The 19,008-nt window shown below is 46.7% G+C and overlaps 1 protein-coding gene across 2 annotated transcripts in view; it reads left to right on the top strand.

Moving 5' to 3' along the window:
• Positions 1–654: 654 nt before the first annotated feature.
• Positions 655–19,008, top strand: part of LOC106561743 (1-phosphatidylinositol 4,5-bisphosphate phosphodiesterase zeta-1) — a 32,842-nt gene continuing 14,488 nt past the window's right edge. For both annotated transcript variants that reach the window (XM_014125971.2, XM_045688541.1), the window contains exons 1-5: positions 655–782; positions 2,526–2,771; positions 4,244–4,445; positions 8,090–8,234; positions 8,638–8,793. In XM_014125971.2, the coding sequence (XP_013981446.2) occupies positions 2,582–2,771; positions 4,244–4,445; positions 8,090–8,234; positions 8,638–8,793 (693 nt within the window). In that variant the 5' untranslated portion in view covers positions 655–782; positions 2,526–2,581. The remainder of the gene's footprint in view (positions 783–2,525; positions 2,772–4,243; positions 4,446–8,089; positions 8,235–8,637; positions 8,794–19,008) is intronic.

Consider the following 19,008-nt stretch of genomic DNA (forward strand, 5'->3'; position numbering starts at 1 on the left):
GGTGGGAGGAGCTATAGGAGGATGGGCTCATTGCAATGGCTGGAATGTAATAATATATAAGATAGTTGTTGTGAATTTGTTAGATTACTTCTTAGATATTACTACATAGTCGGAACTAGAAGCCATAAGCATTTCGCTACACTCGCATTAACATCTGCTAACCATGTGTATGTGACCAATAAAATGTGATTTGATTTTGATAAACGGAACGTAGTCAAACATGTGGTTTCAATATGTTTGATATGTTTGATGGGTGATGACTAGTATCTACATATGGTATAATGGGATGTCTATCATATGGGACCAGTTCAGTGACCCATTCACACCTCCACAAAAGGGTGTGGCTCTCCACACAGCTAGTCTAGTGTGGGCTAGTCTAGTGTGTTCAATAAGCTCTGTCCAAACATGATTTACACACAATGGGGAAGGTAAAAACAAAAGTAGGGAGTAGTTTTGTGTCATGCACCAAAAACGAAAGTTGATTTAATAAGTTTGTCAGAAAGTTCAAAGAAATCCAAACTATTGGAAGCCATCAAGGAAAAGTGTCTCTGATCTCTGTCAAAGAAGAGAGATGACAGCCCCCATTGTGACATCACCAACTATTGTAATGGAATGTGGTGTTCTTTTACATCACAATGAAGAGCGTAGAATTGGAACACATATCTCAAGCACCAGGCAGCAACAGTTCCAAACATTCCATTCCCTTAGTGTTCCACTGCCAGCATAGTTGAGTTGTTTTCTGGGTGTGGTTCATGCTACCGAACCACAGGAATCAGCATAAGGTAGGTTGTACCGTACTTTCACAACAGTAGATACTACTAACCATACTTTCACAACAGTAGATAATACTAACCATACTTTCACAACAGTAGATACTACTTGCCATGTACAGACATGAAACAATGTGAGTCCCTTCCATGTCCCAGTGGGTTCCTGGGGACTGTTAAAACTTTTTACGGCTGGGTGGCAGTATTGATTAGCTTGGATGAAAAAGGCGCCCAGAGTAAACTGCCTGCTACTCAGGCCCAGAAGCTAAGATATGCATATTGTTAGTATATTTGGATAGAAAACACTCTGAAGTTTCTAAAAGTGTTTGAATGATCTCTGTGAGTGTAACAGAACTCATATGGCAGGCAAAAACCTGAGAAGAAATCCAACCAGGAAGTGGGAAATCTGAGGTTTGTAGTTTTTCAAGTTTTGGCCTATCCAATATACAGTGTCTGTGGGGTCATATATCACTTCCTAAGGCTTCCACTAGATGTCAACAGTCTTTAGAACCTTGTTTGAGACTTCTAATGTGACGTGGAGGGGAATGAGAGCTGATTGTATCAGATGTCTGCCAGATGGGCATGAGCTTCAGCCATGCGCACGCTCGTGAGAGGTAGCTGAGTTCCATTGCATTTCTAAAGACAAAGGAATTCTCTGGTTGAAATCTTATTGAAGATTTATGATAAAAACATCCTAAAGATTGATTCTATACATCATTTGACATGTTTCTACAAACTGAAATGGAATTTTTGGAGTTTTCGTCTGGCCTGCGCGTCGTGAATTTGGATTTGTGAACTGAAGGCGCAAACAAAAAGGAGGTATTTGGACATAAAAGATGGACTTTATCGAACAAAACAAACATTTATTGTGGAACTGGGATTCCTGGGAGTGCATTCTGACGAAGATCATCAAAGGTAAGTGAATATTTATAATGCTATTTCTGACTTCTGTTGACTCCAACATGGCGGATATATTTTTGGCTTGTTTTTGTGTCTGAGCGCCGTACTCAGATTATTGCATGGTGTGCTTTTTCGGTAAAGCTTTTTTGAAATCTGACACAGCGGTTGCATTAAGGAGAAGTTTATCTAAAGTTCTATGCATAACACTTGTATTTTCATCAACATTTATGATGAGTATTTCTGTAAATTGATGTGGCTCTCTGCAAAATCACCGGGGGTTTGGAGGCAAAACATTACTGAACATAACGCGCCAATGTAAACTGACATTTTTGGATATAAATATGAACTTTATCGAACAAAACATACATGTATTGAGTAACATGAAGTCCTATGAGTGTCATCTGATGAAGATCAAAGGTTAGTGATTCATTTGATCTCTCTTTCTGCTTTTTGTGACTCCTCTCTTTGGCTGGAAAAATGGCTGTGTTTTTCTGTGACTAGGTGCTGACCTAACATAATCGTTTGGTGTGCTTTTGCTGTAAAGCTTTTTTGAAATCGGACACTGCGGTTAGATTAACGAGAAGTTTATGTTTAAAATGGTGTAAAATACTTGTATGGTTGAGGAATTTGAATTATGAGATTTCTGTTGTTTGAATTTGGCGCTCTGCACTTTCACTGGCTGTTGTCATATCGATCCCGTTAACGGGATTTCAGCCGTAAGAAGTTTTAAAGAAGAAATGCATTTTATTTGACAATTTAAAAAATAAGTTACCTCAGCCACGCGAATACAACAATACCACACATTAAAAACCATTGAGGATGAAAACACAATGAAGTCAAACAGGTTTGTTTCCACAGGGGCCAGGGTGAGACCTGGGTCAGGGGACTTGAGGGCTCTGCTTGCTGGGGGAAGAATGAAGAAGAGCAAGGCCTCCACCTCCAGAAGGTCAGAGATCCAGAACATCTACCAGTGCTACTCCTCCGGAAGGAATACTCTGGCCGCCTCCGCTCTCCTCAGGTTCCTACACATGGAGCAGATGGAGGCAGCAGCCAATCAGGAGACAGCGGAGGGCTTGATTGACAGATATGAGATTGAGGAGACAGGTAAGTGAAAGGGGATGAGGTGGGACTTGGTACAGTTCTGTCCTATCATGATGCACAATTAATTAGGTTTCCTTGTTCACTTATTTTATTTGTTACAGTACAGTCGTGGCAAAAAGTTTTGAGAATTACACAAATATTAATTTTCACAATGTTTGCTGCTTCAGTGTCTTTAGATATTTTTGTCAGGTGTTACTATGGAATACTGAAGTATAATTACAAGCATTTCATAAGTGTCAAAGGATTTTATTGACAATTACATGAAGTTGATGCAGAGTCAATATTTGTAGTGTTGACCCTTCTTTTTCAAGACCTCTGCAAACCGCCCTGGCATGCTGTCAATTAACTTCTGGGCCACATCCTGACTGATGGCAGGCCATTCTTGCATAATCAATGCTTGGAGTTTGTCAGAATTTGTGGGTTTCTGTTTGTCCACCCTCCTCTTGAGGATTGACCACAAGTTCTCAATGGGATTAAGGTCTGGGGAGTTTCCTGACCATGGACACAAAATATCGATGTTTTGTTCCCCGAGCCACTTAGTTATCACTTTTGCCTTATGGCAAGGTGCTCCATCATGCTGGAAAAGGCATTGTTCGTCACCAAACTGTTCCTGGATGGTTGGGAGAAGTTGCTCTCGGAGGATGTGTTGGTACCATTCTTTATTCATGGCTGTGTTCTTAAGCAGAATTATGAGTGAGCCCACTCCCTTGGCTGAGAAGCAACCCCACACATGAATGGTCTCAGGATGCTTTACTGTTGGCATGACACAGGACTGATGGTAGCGCTCACCTTGTCTTCTCCGGACAAGCTTTTTTCCGGATGCCCCAAACAATCAGAAAGGGGATTCAACAGAGAAAATGACTTTACCCCAGTCCTCAGCAGTCAGACTGAGGCAGCAGACTTTGTGAAAATTAACATTTGTGTCATTCTCAAAACTTTTGGCCACGACTGTACAGTAGTTATGTAAAACTGTACCTCAACCAGGCATTTTGTTAGCCTTAGCTGAGTCACATGTGATGAGACCACTTGTTTCAGATCAGAACGGACACAAGTGTTTTTAGCATCTCCTGCCGCTGTACAAACAGCACCATAGAAATGTCACGCTGTGACAGGCATAGAGGCATCAGTCTGACATGACGAAGACAGGAAATAAAACGAAGACAGTCAAGCTCATCAGTGGACTAGCACAACAAGACACTTTCTCAATTGTCACATTTTTTAAATTTATTTAACCTGTATTTAACTAGGCCTGTCAGTTAAGAATAAATTGTTATTTACAATGACGGCCTACCGGGGGTACAAGGGGTTAACTGCCTTGTTCAGGGGCAGAAGGACAGATTTTTTTACCTTCCAAATACTTCCTTCTCTCCTCACGTCCTCAAGGTACATATGCAAGTAAAGTAGTACATCCAACTGAGTGATTGTTTATTTGTTGAGGTAATTTTTTGAACCCAACCTCTGCGTATCCATGGCAGCTAGAGAGAACAGAACCATGACATTCGAGGGATTCTACAGATACATGGAGTCTAAAGACTGTAGTGTGTTTGACCAGATGCACACGTCTGTGTACCAGGATATGGACCAGCCTCTGTGTCACTACTTCATCTCGTCTTCTCACAACACCTACCTCATCGGGGACCAGCTGGTTGGCAAGAGCACCCTGGATGCCTATGTCAGGTAATTACAACTGCCTGTGTCAGGTAATAACACTACCCTATGTCAGGTAATTACAACTGCCTATGTCAGGTAATAACACTACCTATGTCAGGTAATTACAACTGCCTGTGTCAGGTAATAACACTACCTATGTCAGGTAATACAACTAGTTAAGAAATGGCTTCTGCTGGTTGTATATCCAATGCCATTCTTTAAAGTTTAAACCCTCTCCTCTCAAACCGCAGTGTCTGCTCTCTCAGTCTCTCCTTCATATTCAGTAATGCAGCCTCTCCATCCGCTAACTAAAGGACAAAAAGGAGGTGAACTGAGTGAGAAAGGGGCTGATGGCAGCAGAACTAGGCCATTATTGGTCCTCTGAGACCAGGAGAGTACTCTCTCTCTCTGCTGTAATATACTGTCTTTCCCCTGTGTATAATATAGACTACTCTCTCACTCCTGTCTAATACAATGTCTGCTTCCCAAATGGCACCCTATTCCCTATATAGTGCACTACTTTTGAAGGTTCTGGTCATAAGTAGTGCACTATGTAGGGAATAGGGTGCCATTTGGGATGCAAACCCTGTCTCCCACTCGTCTGTAATAGACTGTAGTAAAGCCCTCTAATTGAGTGACTGGGGAAGAGGTCTGGTGGGGAGGCCTGGTTCACTCAGCTAATGAAAGGAGAGGTGACTGGGGAGGGGAGGTGACTGGGGAGGGGAGGGGAGGTGACTGGGGAGGGGAGGTCTGGTGGGAAGATCTGGTTCACTCAGCTAATGAAAGGAGAGATGACTGGGGAGGGGAGGTGACTGGGGAGAGGAGATGACTAGGGAGGGGAGGTGACTAGGGAGGGGAGGTGACTGGGGAGAGGAGATGACTAGGGAGGGGAGGTGACTGGAGAGGGGAGGTGACTAGGGAGGGGAGAGACTGGGGAGGCGAGGTGACTAGGGAGGGGAGGTGACTGGGGAGGGGAGGTGACTGGGGAGGGGAGGTGACTGGGGAGGAGATGACTGGGGAGGGGAGGTGACTGGGGAGGGGAGGTGACTGGGGAGGGGAGGTCTGGTGGGAAGATCTGGTTCACTCACTTACAGAAAGGAGAGATGACTGGGGAGGGGAGGTGACTGGGGGAGGGGAGATGACTGGGGAGGGGAGGTGACTGGGGAGGGGAGGTGACTGGGGAGGGGAGGTGACTGGAGAGGGGAGGTGACTGGGGAGGGGAGGTGACTGGGGAGGGAGGTGACTGGGGAGGGGAGGTGACTGGGGAGGGGAGGTGACTGGGGAGGGGAGGTGACTGGGGAGGGGAGGTGACTGGGGAGGGGAGGTGACTGGGGAGGGGAGGTGACTAGGGAGGGGAGGTGACTGGGGAGGGGAGGTGACTAGGGAGGGGGGTCTGGTGGGGAGGCCTGGTTCACTCAGCTAATGAAAGGAGAGATGACTGGGGAGGGGAGGTGACTGGGGAGGGGAGGTGACTGGGGAGGGGAGGTCTGGTGGGAAGATCTGGTTCACTCAGCTAATGAAAGGAGAGATGACTGGGGAGGGGAGGTGACTGGGGAGAGGAGATGACTAGGGAGGGGAGGTGACTGGGGAGGGGAGGTGACTGGGGAGGGGAGGTGACTGGGGAGGGGAGGTGACTGGAGAGGGGAGGTGACTAGGGAGGCGAGGTGACTAGGGAGAGGAGGTGACTAGGGAGGGGAGGTGACTAGGGAGGGGAGGTGACTGGGGAGGGGAGGTGACTGGGGACGGGGGAGGTGACTGGGGAGGGGAGGTGACTGGGGAGGGGAGGTGACTGGGGAGAGGAGGTGACTGGGGAGGAGGTCTGGTGGGGAGGCCTGGTTCACTCAGCTAATGAAAGGAGGTGACTGGGGAGGGGAGATGACTGGGGAGGGGAGGTGACTGGGGAGGGGAGGTGACTGGGGAGAGGAGGTGACTGGGGGTGGGAGGGGAGGTGACTGGGGAGGGGAGGTGACTGGGGAGGGGAGGTGACTGGGGAGGGGAGGTGACTGGGGAGGGGAGGTGACTGGGGAGGGGAGGTGACTAGGGAGAGACTAGGGAGGGGAGGTGACTAGGGAGGGGAGGTGACTGGGGAGGGGAGGTGACTGGGGAGGGGAGGTGACTAGGGAGGGGAGGTGACTAGGGAGGGGAGGTGACTGGGGAGGGGAGGTGACTGGGGAGGGGAGGTGACTAGGGAGGGGAGGTGACTGGGGAGAGGAGATGACTGGGGAGGGGAGGTGACTGGGGAGGAGGTCTGGTGGGGAGGCCTGGTTCACTCAGCTAATGAAAGGAGAGGTGACTGGGGAGGGGAGGTGACTGGGGAGGGGAGGTCTGGTGGGAAGATCTGGTTCACTCAGCTAATGAAAGGAGAGATGACTGGGGAGGGGAGGTGACTGGGGAGAGGAGCTGACTAGGGAGGGGAGGTGACTGGGGAGGGGAGGTGACTGGGGAGAGGAGATGACTAGGGAGGGGAGGTGACTGGGGAGAGGAGATGACTAGGGAGGGAGGGAGGAGGTGACTAGGGAGGGGAGGTGACTGGGGAGGGGAGGTGACTGGAGAGGGGAGGTGACTAGGGAGGGGAGAGACTGGGGAGGCGAGGTGACTAGGGAGGGGAGGTGACTAGGGAGGGGAGGTGACTAGGGAGGGGAGGTGACTAGGGGAGGGGAGGTGACTAGGGAGGGGAGGTGACTAGGGAGGGGAGGTGACTAGGGAGGGGAGGTGACTGGGGAGGGGAGGTGACTAGGGAGGGGAGGTGACTGGGGAGGGGAGGTGACTGGGGAGGAGGTCTGGTGGGGAGGCCTGGTTCACTCAGCTAATGAAAGGAGGTGACTGGGGAGGGGAGGTGACTGGGGAGGGGAGGTGACTGGGGAGGGGAGGTGACTGGGGAGAGGAGATGACTAGGGAGGGGAGGTGACTGGGGAGGGGAGGTGACTGGAGAGGGGAGGTGACTGGGGAGGGGAGGTGACTAGGGAGAGGAGGTGACTGGGGAGGGGAGGTGACTGGGGAGGGGAGGTGACTGGGAGGGGAGGTGACTGGGAGGGAGGTGACTAGGGAGGGGAGGTGACTGGGGAGGGGAGGTGACTGGGGAGGGGAGGTGACTAGGGAGGGGAGGTGACTAGGGAGGGGAGGTGACTGGGGAGGGGAGCTGACTGGGGAGGGGAGGTCTGGTTCACTCAGATAATGAACGGGGTTAGGGGAGGGGAGGTGACTGGACTCTGTGTCTAGCTGGGAGGTGAGCAAAGGGAGGAAAGGGAGAACTGAATCAGGAGCATAAAGAACATAAAAACAAACAATGAATCAAACCACTAGTACTGTACGTTCAGTGTGACAAGTCTGTGCAGATGGTAGCTAGTGTGCCAGAAGGAAATCCTCCCTTTTGTTTCTGTGATTTTATATGTCTATACACTTTGATATGATGGTTATTAACTCATTAATCATTCAACGTTTTGGTACTGAATAACGCAAAACGGAAAAATCAAATTATAATCGAAAACATAATTTCTTTGACCGGTCTTCAGAATTAACAGTGTGATATACTATGAAAGAAATAAGGTCTGGGTCTATTATGTACTTTATCAGTTGTTCTCTGGTATGTTGCTGGTAAACTACAGATATCCTCAGTCCTCCACAATCATCTTGTGTCCTTATGCGTCCATCCATCTCTCTGTGTCCATCAGTGCACTGAGGAGAGGCTGTCGTTGTCTGGAGATTGACTGCTGGGACGGTCCTAGTACAGAGCCTATAGTCTACCATGGTCACACTCTGACCAGCAAGATCCTGTTCAAGGATGTCATCACTACCGTGGAGCAACATGCCTTCGAGGTAGGACCACACCACAGATAAAGAACTAACAACAGTGTACATTTTTAGGATATCCCCACTTACTTTGATATAAGTCCCATAGTGTTGTCTAGGAGGGTAATGGAAACAGAACGTTGCCTCAGGGTTCTACTGTACTGCTTGGTGTGTTGTGTGGATATTCTAGTTCACTGGCTACCATCTCTAAAAGAGGTGTTATATACTGACGGGGCGATGGGTCTCTTTGATTCTGGGTGCTTGGCAATGGGTTATTTACTGTGAAACGTGTTTATATTTTTTAGTACGTGTATGTGACTCCTTTGGGAATTGACCCCCAAACTGAGCCACACAGGACTTCCATCGCTGGTATGGTTATCTTGTGTCTTGCTGGCATGACAGACTCATGAGAGAGACTATTCTGTGCCAGGTGTCTCCATACCCAGTGATCCTGTCTCTGGAGAACCACTGTACCCCGACTCAGCAGGATGTCATGGCCCAGTACCTCACCTCTATCCTGGGGGAAAAACTGCTGGCCACCAGCCTGGATCTCACCAATCAGCCTGGACAACTGCCCAGTCCTAACGTAAATAGAACATTTACATTTGAGTCATTTAGCCAACGTTCTAATCCAGAGCGAATAATAGGAGCAATTAGGTTTAAATGTCTTTACAGATTTTTCACATAGTAGGCTCTGGGATTCAAACCAATGACCTTTCAGTTACCGGCCCAACGCTTTTAACCGCTAGGTTACCTACCACCCGCATCAGTGTCAGTATTCCTCAGTATAGCTAGAACAGCTCACATTTGTTTACAAGCTTAGTACAAGTTATAAGATTCCCGATTTTCAAATATTAGTAAATCAACTTAAACATAGAATATACCGCAAGCCACGTCATCTTCACAACTTAAACATAAAACATAGCTTTTGGATTACATTCAGTATTGTACCTCTCAGTTTGTGCTGTTGAAGCTCCGGCAGAGGAGATGTTATGTGGACTGGATCAATAATATCCATGCTCAGTTTGTGCTGTTGAAGCTCCGGCAGAGGAGATGTTATATGGACTGGATCAATAATATCCATGCTCAGTTTGTGCTGTTGAAGCTCCGGCAGAGGAGATCAATAACGTCCCTTCTCTTTGTGAACTCTGCCAAAGCTGAACTCTGTCAAATGGAACTGAAACTTGTTCAGTAAGTGTAGAAGGTGTCGTAAGCTTGTGCCCGAGCCAGCTCACAAGATATATGTCCCTGGTCTGACTGAGTGACTTTTCTCCACTGAGGAAAGAGAAACAGAGTTTATTTATATGATGCGGCTCACTGCAGATTGCAGGACAGAGAACAGATAAACTTAGGGTTCGGTTCATTCAGATCCGCTTTAACCAACATCCACATGGTGGTTGCTTTGGCGATGTCAGAGGTGGAACTGCGTTAGAGCTGTTAAATCCGCAAGTGGCTCCTGGCATTATACCTAATGCGGACATTGTCTGCACGGAGTCGCGTGAACAGAAATCCCATACAGCATTGTTCACAAGTTGGAACATTGGAATGTGATCTACACCTCCGTTAAGATGATAGAAACATTAATAAACATTTTTCAATTTGAGCCTAATAATTATTTCTGTATTCCTACACTTTCTCCTTCTGAACGGTTAAAGTGAGTGAGGACGCTATGGCTTCGTGACAGTGATCGATTTGACGGCTGCGGCTCAGTTCCACCTCCGACACCACCACAACATCAGCTATGCAGTTGTCTGCTTTCGCCGGGTTAACGTTTGATCTGATTGAATCTAGGCCTTTAGATGAGATCCTCTGGGCTGTGCAATCTCACACTCCATCCATGGAAATCAATGGATGGGATCGTCTGAAAAGGTCTACCACATGAACAGCGTTTAAATAGTTCAGTTGACTCTGGTCAAAAGTAGGGCACTATATAGGGAATAGGGCTCTGGTCTACAGTAGGGCACTATATAGGGAATAGGGCTCTGGTCTGCAGTGGGGCACTATATAGGGAATAGGGTGCCATTTGGGATGCACATTTAGATTTACTCATTCCACCGGACGCAGTTCATCTGTGGAATAGTCTGCCTCTATTTGAACCCAAACTGGTGATGACTGTCTGATAGGGCAGGAAGGAGACTGGCACAGGCTGCTGGTTGGTGATGACTGTCTGATAGGGCAGGAAGGAGACTGGCACAGGCTGCTGGTTGGTGATGACTGTCTGATAGGGCAGGAAGGAGACTGGCACAGGCTGCTGTTGGTGATGACTGTCTGATAGGGCAGGAAGGAGACTGGCACAGGCTGCTGGTTGGTGATGACTGTCTGATAGGGCAGGAAGGAGACTGGCACAGGCTGCTTGTTGGTGATGACTGTCTGATAGGGCAGGAAGGAGACTGGCACAGGCTGCTGGTTGGTGATGACTGTCTGATAGGGCAGGAAGGAGACTGGCACAGGCTGCTGTTGGTGATGACTGTCTGATAGGGCAGGAAGGAGCCTGGCACAGGCTGCTTGTTGGTGATGACTGTCTGATAGGGCAGGAAGGAGACTGGCACAGGCTGCTGTTGGTGATGACTGTCTGATAGGGCAGGAAGGAGACTGGCACAGGCTGCTGTTGGCGATGACTGTCTGATTAGAGGACAGAGGTTTTGTCTGTGTGTGTTTGTGCGTGTTTATGTGTGTGTGTATGTGTGTGTGCGTTTTTGTGCGTGTTTATGAGTGTGTGTTTGTGCGTGTTTGTATGTGTTTATGTGTGTGTGTTTGTGCGTGTTTGTGTGTGTTTATGTGTGTGTGTATGTGTGTGTGTGTGTTTGTGCGTTTGTCTGTGCGTGTTTGTGCGTGTTTGTGTGTGTGTCTGCACGTGTTTATGTGTGTGTGTGTGGGTGTGTGGGTGGGTGGGTGTGTCTGTGTGTGTGTGTGCGTGCGTGCGTGTGTGTTAAATGGTATTCCCTGTGGCTCAGTTGGTAGAGCATGGTTTTTGCAACGCCAGGGTTGTGGGTTTTATTCCCACGGGGGGCCAGTACGGAGAAAAAATAATATAATATATATATATATATATATATATATATATATATATATATATATATATATATATATATATATATATATGCTAAATGACAAAAATGTAAATGTAAAATAGGCGTATTAAAGAAGTCATAGATGGTAATTATGCATGACTGTGTGAGAATATGATTTTCTTGTACATATCAATCATACATTTTTACATCTTTTGAGGAATAAATAATATAATTAAGTTTGAATGGGTGTAGGGCTTGATCTTGATTTGAATTGAGTCCTCAGCCCCTACTCATACACGTTCAATCAGCCGTCTGGTGATCTGAGATGGGTCGTACTCATAGTGACAGACAGTCATGTACGGAAAGCCAGTCCTGCCATACGTGGTGTCACAACTTAAACACTATATTATTATTATTATTATTATTATTATTATTACACACAAACGATCATGTTACTAAATCACTCTGCCTCACATGACATTTTGTCAAAACGAGTGTAGGCTAACTAACTCATCTAACTGTAAGTTGCTCTGGATGAGAGTGTCTGCTGAATGACTGAAAGGTGAAATGTAGCCTGCATGAAAGCTGCTCTATGGTATAATAATAATAATAATAATAATAATACTAATAATTTAGTGGGTGCTTATTTTTGTCCTGTTCCACACATATAGCAGTGTGTTTTGTAGGCATGTGTGAACAGGAAATGTTTTTTTTTTTTGCACCCTTGGAGAGTGGGGGCAAGGCCGACTTCCCCTGAGACCATATTATATTATCTTATATACACTGCCTTCAGAAAGTATTCAGACCCCTTGACATTTTCAGCCATATTCTAAAATGTATTAAATCAATGTAAAAAATCCTCAGCAATCTACACACAATACCCTATAATGACAAAGCGAAAACATGTTTTTTATACATTGAAGGTGTCACATCCTGACCATAGTAAGAGGTTATTTTCTATGGTAGAGTAGGTCAGGGAGTGACAGGGGGTGTTTTGTGTTTTTCTAAGTTTTGTATTTCTATGTTTAAGTTCTAGTTCTTCTATTTCTATGTTGTTGTTTTTTGGGTTGATCTCCAATTGGAGGCAGCTGGTCCTCGTTGTCTCTAATTGGAGATCATATTTAAGTAAGGGTTTTTCTTCCTGGGTTTTGTGGGTTATTATATTTTCAGTAGTGTTTGTTTCTCTCTGCGTCACGGTTTGTTGTTTTGTTTATTCAGCTATTTGTGTTTTGCAAAGTTTCACGGATTTAATAAAATGTGTAACTACAACCACGCTGCACTTTGGTCTCCTCTATACGACAGCCGTGACAGAAGGAAATGTATAAAAAATAAAAAACAGATATACCTTATTTACATTAGTATTCAGACCCTTAACTATGAGACTCAAAATTGAGCTAAGGTGCATCTTGTTTCCATTGATCATCCTTGAGATGTTTCTACAACTTGATTGGAGTCCACCTGTGGTAAAGGAAATTGATTGGACATGATTTGGAAAGGCACAAACCTGTCTATATAAGGTCCCACAGTTGACAGTGCATTTCAGAGCAAAAACCAAACCACGAGGTCAAAGGAATTGTCCGTAGAGCTCCGAGACGGGATTGTGTCGAAGCACAGATCTGGGGGGGAAGGTTACCAAAAAATGTCTGCAGTATTGAAGGTCCCCAAGAACCGTTGCCTCCATCATTATTAAATGGAAGAAGTTTGTAACCACCAAGGCTCTTCCTAGAGCTGGCCGCCCGGCCAAACTGAGCAATCGGGGCAGAAAGGCCTTGGTCAGGGAGGTGACTCTGAGAAAGCTCTAAAGTTCCTCTGTAGAGATGGGAGAACCTTCCAGAAGGACAACCATCTCTGCAGGACTCCACCAATCAGGCCTCTATGGTAGAGTGGCCAGACGAAAGCCACTCCTAAAAGGCACATGACAGCCCACTTGGAGTTTGCCAAAAGGCACCTAAAGACTCTCAGACCATGAGAAACAAGATTCTCTGGTCTGATGATTGAACTCTTTGGCCTGAATGCCAAGCGTCACATCTGGAGGAAACCAGGCACCATCCCTATGGTGAAGCATGGTGGTGGCAGCATCATGCTGTGGGGATGTTTTTCAGCGGCAGGGACTGGTAGACTAGTCAGGATCGAGGCAAAGATGAACGGAGGAAAGTACAGAGAGATCCTTGATGAAAACCTGCTCCAGAGGGCTCAGTTCACCTTCCAACAGGACAACGACCCTAAGCACAGAGCCAAGACAACGCAGGAGTGGCTTCAGGACAAGTCTCTGAATGTCCTTGAGTGGCCCAACCAGAGCCCGGACTTGAACCCGATCAAACATCTCTGGAGAGACCTGAAAATATCTGTGCAGCGATGCTCCCTATCCAACCTGACAGAGCTTGAGAGGATCTGCAGAGAATAATGCGAGAAACTCCCCAAAATACAGGTGTGCTAAGCTTGTAGCGTCATACCCAAAAAGACTTGAGGCTGTAATCACTGCCAAAGTACTGATTAAAGGGTCTGAATACTTATGTAAACATTTCTAAAAACCAGTTTTAGCTTTGTCATGATGGGGTATTGTGATGTCATTATGGGGTATTGTTTGTAGATTAAAGAGGGGGAAAAAACTGTTTAATACATTTTAGAATAAGGCTGTAACCTAACAAAATGTGGAAAAAGTACAATTATTTCCAAAGGCACTGTCATGTTACCCAGACGTTAGAGAGCAGAGTGCTTGAGGAAGGATTGTCGTAACCACATGGATGTGAAAGGTATCAAATTCTAAGTGAAAGGTTTGTGAGGCTATTTACTGGTGGAGAAGATTCCACTATCCCATATGTATTGATATTGGCTCTGGATGCTTAAGGATATCATTTATTTTCAGTTCGCCCTGCATTGTTTGTATATGGTTATGGAACCAAGATGGCTTTTGAAAAATACCAAACCACCGTTTCTTAACTCTCAACACATTGCTGCTCATCAAGTGAAACCAGAGTTCTGTGATATTGTTTTTGATTTTTAAACAGAGCGTACATACATATATGTGATTTAACATCTGTTGGGTGTTTCGTTCCCATTCTACCATCGCTCTGTGTGTTGACTGACTGTGTGGGGATATGAACTCAATGATTTATACATAATATTGGACTTAATATTATTGGTAAGAAAATGGGACACCATTATAAACCCTGTATTGACAAAGACATTCAACAATGGGCGTGTCAGAAAGGTTTATCCAGAGTATAAAGTATAAGGTTAATAATATATAATAATATATAATATGCAATTTAGCAGATGCTTTTATCTAAAGCGAATTACAGTCATGCATGCGTATTGGGGCGGTAGCGTAGCCTAGTGGTTAGAGCATTGGGCTAGTAACCGAAAAGTTGCAAGTTTGAATCCCCGAGCTGACAAGGTACAAATCTGTCATTCTGCCCCTGAACAAGGCAGTTAACCCACTGTTCCTAGGATATCATTGAAAATAAGAACTTGTTCTTAACTGACTTGCCTAGTTAAATAAAGGTAAAATACATTTTATATACGGGTGGTCCTGGGAATTAAACCCACTATCTTGTCGTTGCTCCTGAAGTTATTTGTTTTTCCTAAAGTTGAACAGATAAGTATAAGTAATTCAACTGCTGTGTTGTAGTGTTGTGAGGTGTTACTAAAAAAAAATTGTGAGATGTTTTCACCCTCCCTCCAGAAACACATTTCTACCTGTCCCCCCACACCCTCCCCCCAGAAACATATCTCTACATGTCCCCCCCCACACCCTCCCCCCAGAAACACGTCTCTACCTGTCCCCCCACACCCTCCCCCAGATACACGTCTCTACCTGTCCCCCCACGCCCTCCCCCCAGAAACACGTACCTGTCCCCTCCACACCCTCTACCTGTCCAGCCCCCACACCCTCTACCTGTCCCCCCACACCCTCCCCCAGAAACACGTCTCTACCTGTCCCCCCACACCCTCACTCCAGAAACACATCTCTACCTGTCCCCCCACACCCTCCCCCAGATACACGTCTCTACCTGTCCCCCCACACCCTCCGCCAGAAACACGTCTCTACCTGTCCCCCACACCCTCCCCCAGATACACATCTCTACCTGTCCCCCCCACACCCTCCCCCCAGAAACACATCTCTACCTGTCCCCCCACACCCTCCCCCCAGAAACATATCTCTACCTGTCCCCCCCACACCCTCCCCCCAGAAACACGTCTCTACCTGTCCCCCCACACCCTCCCCCAGATACACGTCTCTACCTGTCCCCCCCACACCCTACCCCCAGAAACACGTACCTGTCCCCTCCACACCCTCTACCTGTCCCCCCCACACCCTCTACCTGTCCCCCCCACACCCTCCCCCCAGAAACACGTCTCTACCTGTCCCCCCCACACCCTCACTCCAGAAACACATCTCTACCTGTCCCCCCACACCCTCCCCCAGATACACGTCTCTACCTGTCCCCCCCACACCCTCCGCCAGAAACACGTCTCTACCTGTCCCCCCACACCCTCCCCCAGATACACATCTCTACCTGTCCCCCCACACCCTCCCCCCAGAAACACATCTCTACCTGTCCCCCCCACACCCTCCCCCCAGAAACACGTCTCTACCTGTCCCCTCCACACCCTCCCCCCACACCCTCCCCCCAGAAAAACGGAACACATCGCATTCTTGAGAGTCTCATCTTTCCATAGAGGGGTAATAATAGTTTTGTAGGCCAAATGGTTCAGACGCGACATACTACTTTGTTAGAAGAACAATTTTTGGGATGTCTCATTGTCAAAAAAACGATATCTCTCACAAACTGGGGATATATTCACAACATGCAACAATTTCAAAGATTTTACTGAGTTACAATTCAGTCAATTTAAATAAATTCATTAGGCCCTAATACATGGATGTCACATGACTGGGAATACAGATACGCATCTGTTGGTCACAGATATCTTTTTAAAAAAGGTAGGGGTGTGGTTCAGAAAACCAGTCAGTATCTGGTGTGACCACAATTTGTCTCATGTGGCGCGACACATCTCCTTCACATAGAGTTGATCAGGCTGTTGATTGAGGCCTGTGGAATGTTGTCCCCCACTCCTCTTCAATGGCTGAGCGAAGTTGCTGGATATTGGCGGGAACTGGAACACACTGTCGTACACGTTGATCCAGAGCATCCCAAACATGCTCAATGGGTGACATGTCTGGTGAGGATGCAGGCCATGGAAGAACTGGGACATTTTCAGCTTCCAGGAATTGTGTATACATCCTCACGACATGGGGCCGTACATTATCATGCTGAAACATGAGGTGATGGTGTCAGGATGTCATCACGGTATCTCTGTGCCTTCAAATTGCCATCGATAAAATGCAATTGTGTTTGTTGTCCATACCTTATGCCTGCCCGTACCATAACTCCACCTCCACCATGGGGCACTCTGTTCACAGAGTTGACATCAGCAAACCGCCCGCTTACATGATGCCACACGACGCTGTCTGCCATCTGCCCGGTACAGTTGAAACCGGGATTCATCCGTGAAGAGCACACTTCTCCAGCATGCCAGCGGCCATCGAAGGTGAGCATTTGCCCTGAACTGCAGTCAGGTCAAGACCCTAGTGAGGATGATGAGCACACAGATGAGCTTCCCTGAGATGGTATCTGACAGTTTGTGTCGAAATTCTACGGTTGTGCAAACCCAGAGTTTCCTCACCTGTCCGGGTGGCTGGTCTCAGATGATCCCGCAGGTGAAGAAGCTGGATGTGGAGGTCCTGGGCTGGTGTGGTTACACGTGGTCTGCAGGTGCGAGGCCAGTTGGACGTACTGCCAAATTCTCGCAAAAAATGTTGAGGCAGCTTATGGTAGAGGAATTAATATAAAATTATCTGGCAACAGCTTTGGTGGACATTCCTGCAGTCGGCACGCCAGAGTGGCCTTTTATTGTTCCCAGCACAAGGTGCACCTGTGTAATGACCATGCTGTTTAAACAGCTTCTTGATTTGGCACACCTGTCAGGTGGATGGATTATCTTGGCAAAGGAGAAATGCTCACTAACAGGGATGTATAGAAATCTGTGTTTTTTTTTATTTGAAATAAGCTTTTGTGCGTATGGAACATTTCTGGGATCTTTTATTTCAGCTCATGAAACATGGGACCAACACTTTACATGTTGTGTATACAGTCGTGGCCAAAAGTTTTGAGAATGACACAAATATTAATTTTCACAGTCTGCTGCCTCAGTTTGTATGATGGCAATTTGCATATACTCCAGAATGTTATGAAGATTGATCAGATGAATTGCAATTAATTGCAAAGTCCCTCTTTGCCATGCAAATGAACTGAATCCCCAAAAAACATTTCCACTGCATTTCAGCCCTGCCACGAAAGGACCGGCTGACATCATGTCAGTGATTCTCTCGTTAACACAGGTGTGAGTGTTGATGAGGATAAGGCTGGAGATCACTCTGTCATGTCCATTGAGTTCAAATTACAGACTGGAAGCTTCAAAAGGAGGGTGGTGCTCGGAATCATTGTTCTTCCTCTGTCAATCATGGTTACCTGCAAGGAAACACGTGCCATCATCATTGCTTTGCACAAAAAGGGCTTCACAGGCAAGGATATTGCTGCCAGTAAGATTGCACCTAAATCAACCATTTATCGGATCATCAAGAACTTCAAGGAGAGCGGTTCAATTGTTGTGAAGAAGGCTTCAGGGCACCCAAGAAAGTCCAGCAAGCACCAGGACCGTCTCCTAAAGTTGATTCAGCTGCGGGATTGGGGCACCACCAGTACAGAGCTTGCTCAGGAATGGCAGCAGGCAGGTGTGAGTGCATCTGCACGCACAGTGAGGCGAAGACTTTTGGAGGATGGCCTGGTGTCAAGAAGGGCAGCAAAGAAGCCACTTCTCTCCAGGAAAAACATCAGGGACAGACTGATATTCTGCAAAAGGTACAGGGATTGGACTGCTGAGGACTGGGGTAAAGTCATTTTCTCTGATGAATCCCCTTTCCGATTGTTTGGGGCATCCGGAAAAAAGCTTGTCCGGAGAAGACAAGGTGAACGCTACCATCAGTCCTGTATCATGCCAACAGTAAGGCATCTTGGGACCATTCATGTGTGGGGTTGCTTCTCAGCCAAGGGAGTGGGCTCACTCACAATTTTGCCTAAGAACACAGCCATGAATAAAGAATGGTACCAACACATCCTCCGAGAGGAACTTCTCCCAACCATCCAGGAACAGTTTGGTGACGAACAATGCCTTTTCCAGCATGATGGAGCACCTTGCCATAAGGCAAAAGTGATAACTAAGTGGCTTGGGGAACAAAACATCTATATTTTGGGTCCATGGCCAGGAAACTCCCCAGACCTTAATCCCATTGAGAACTTGTGGCGAATCCTCAAGTGGCGGGTGGAAAAACAGAAACCCACAAATTCTGACAAACTCCAAGCATCAGTCAGGATGTGGGACAGAAGTTAATTGACAGCATGCCAGGGCGGATTGCAGAGGTCTTGAAAAAGAAGGGTCAACACTGCAAATATTGACTCTTTTCATCAACTTCATGTAATTGTCAATAAAAGCCTTTGTAATTATTCTTCATTATTCCATAGTAACATCTGACAAAAATATCTAAAGACACTGAAGCAGCAAACATCTCCAGCTTACAATTGGCTCATTCATCCCTCCTCTCCCTGTAACTATTATCCAGGTCGTTGCTGTAAATGAGAATGTGTTCTCAGTCAACTTACCTGGTAAAAAAACATTTTGTCCCAATCTCCCAGCCCTCCCTCTCCTGTCCCCCCTCCCTAGCCCCC

This window comes from Salmo salar, chromosome ssa10 (assembly GCF_905237065.1).
Source record: "Salmo salar chromosome ssa10, Ssal_v3.1, whole genome shotgun sequence".
NCBI classification, from domain to species: Eukaryota; Metazoa; Chordata; class Actinopteri; order Salmoniformes; family Salmonidae; genus Salmo; species Salmo salar.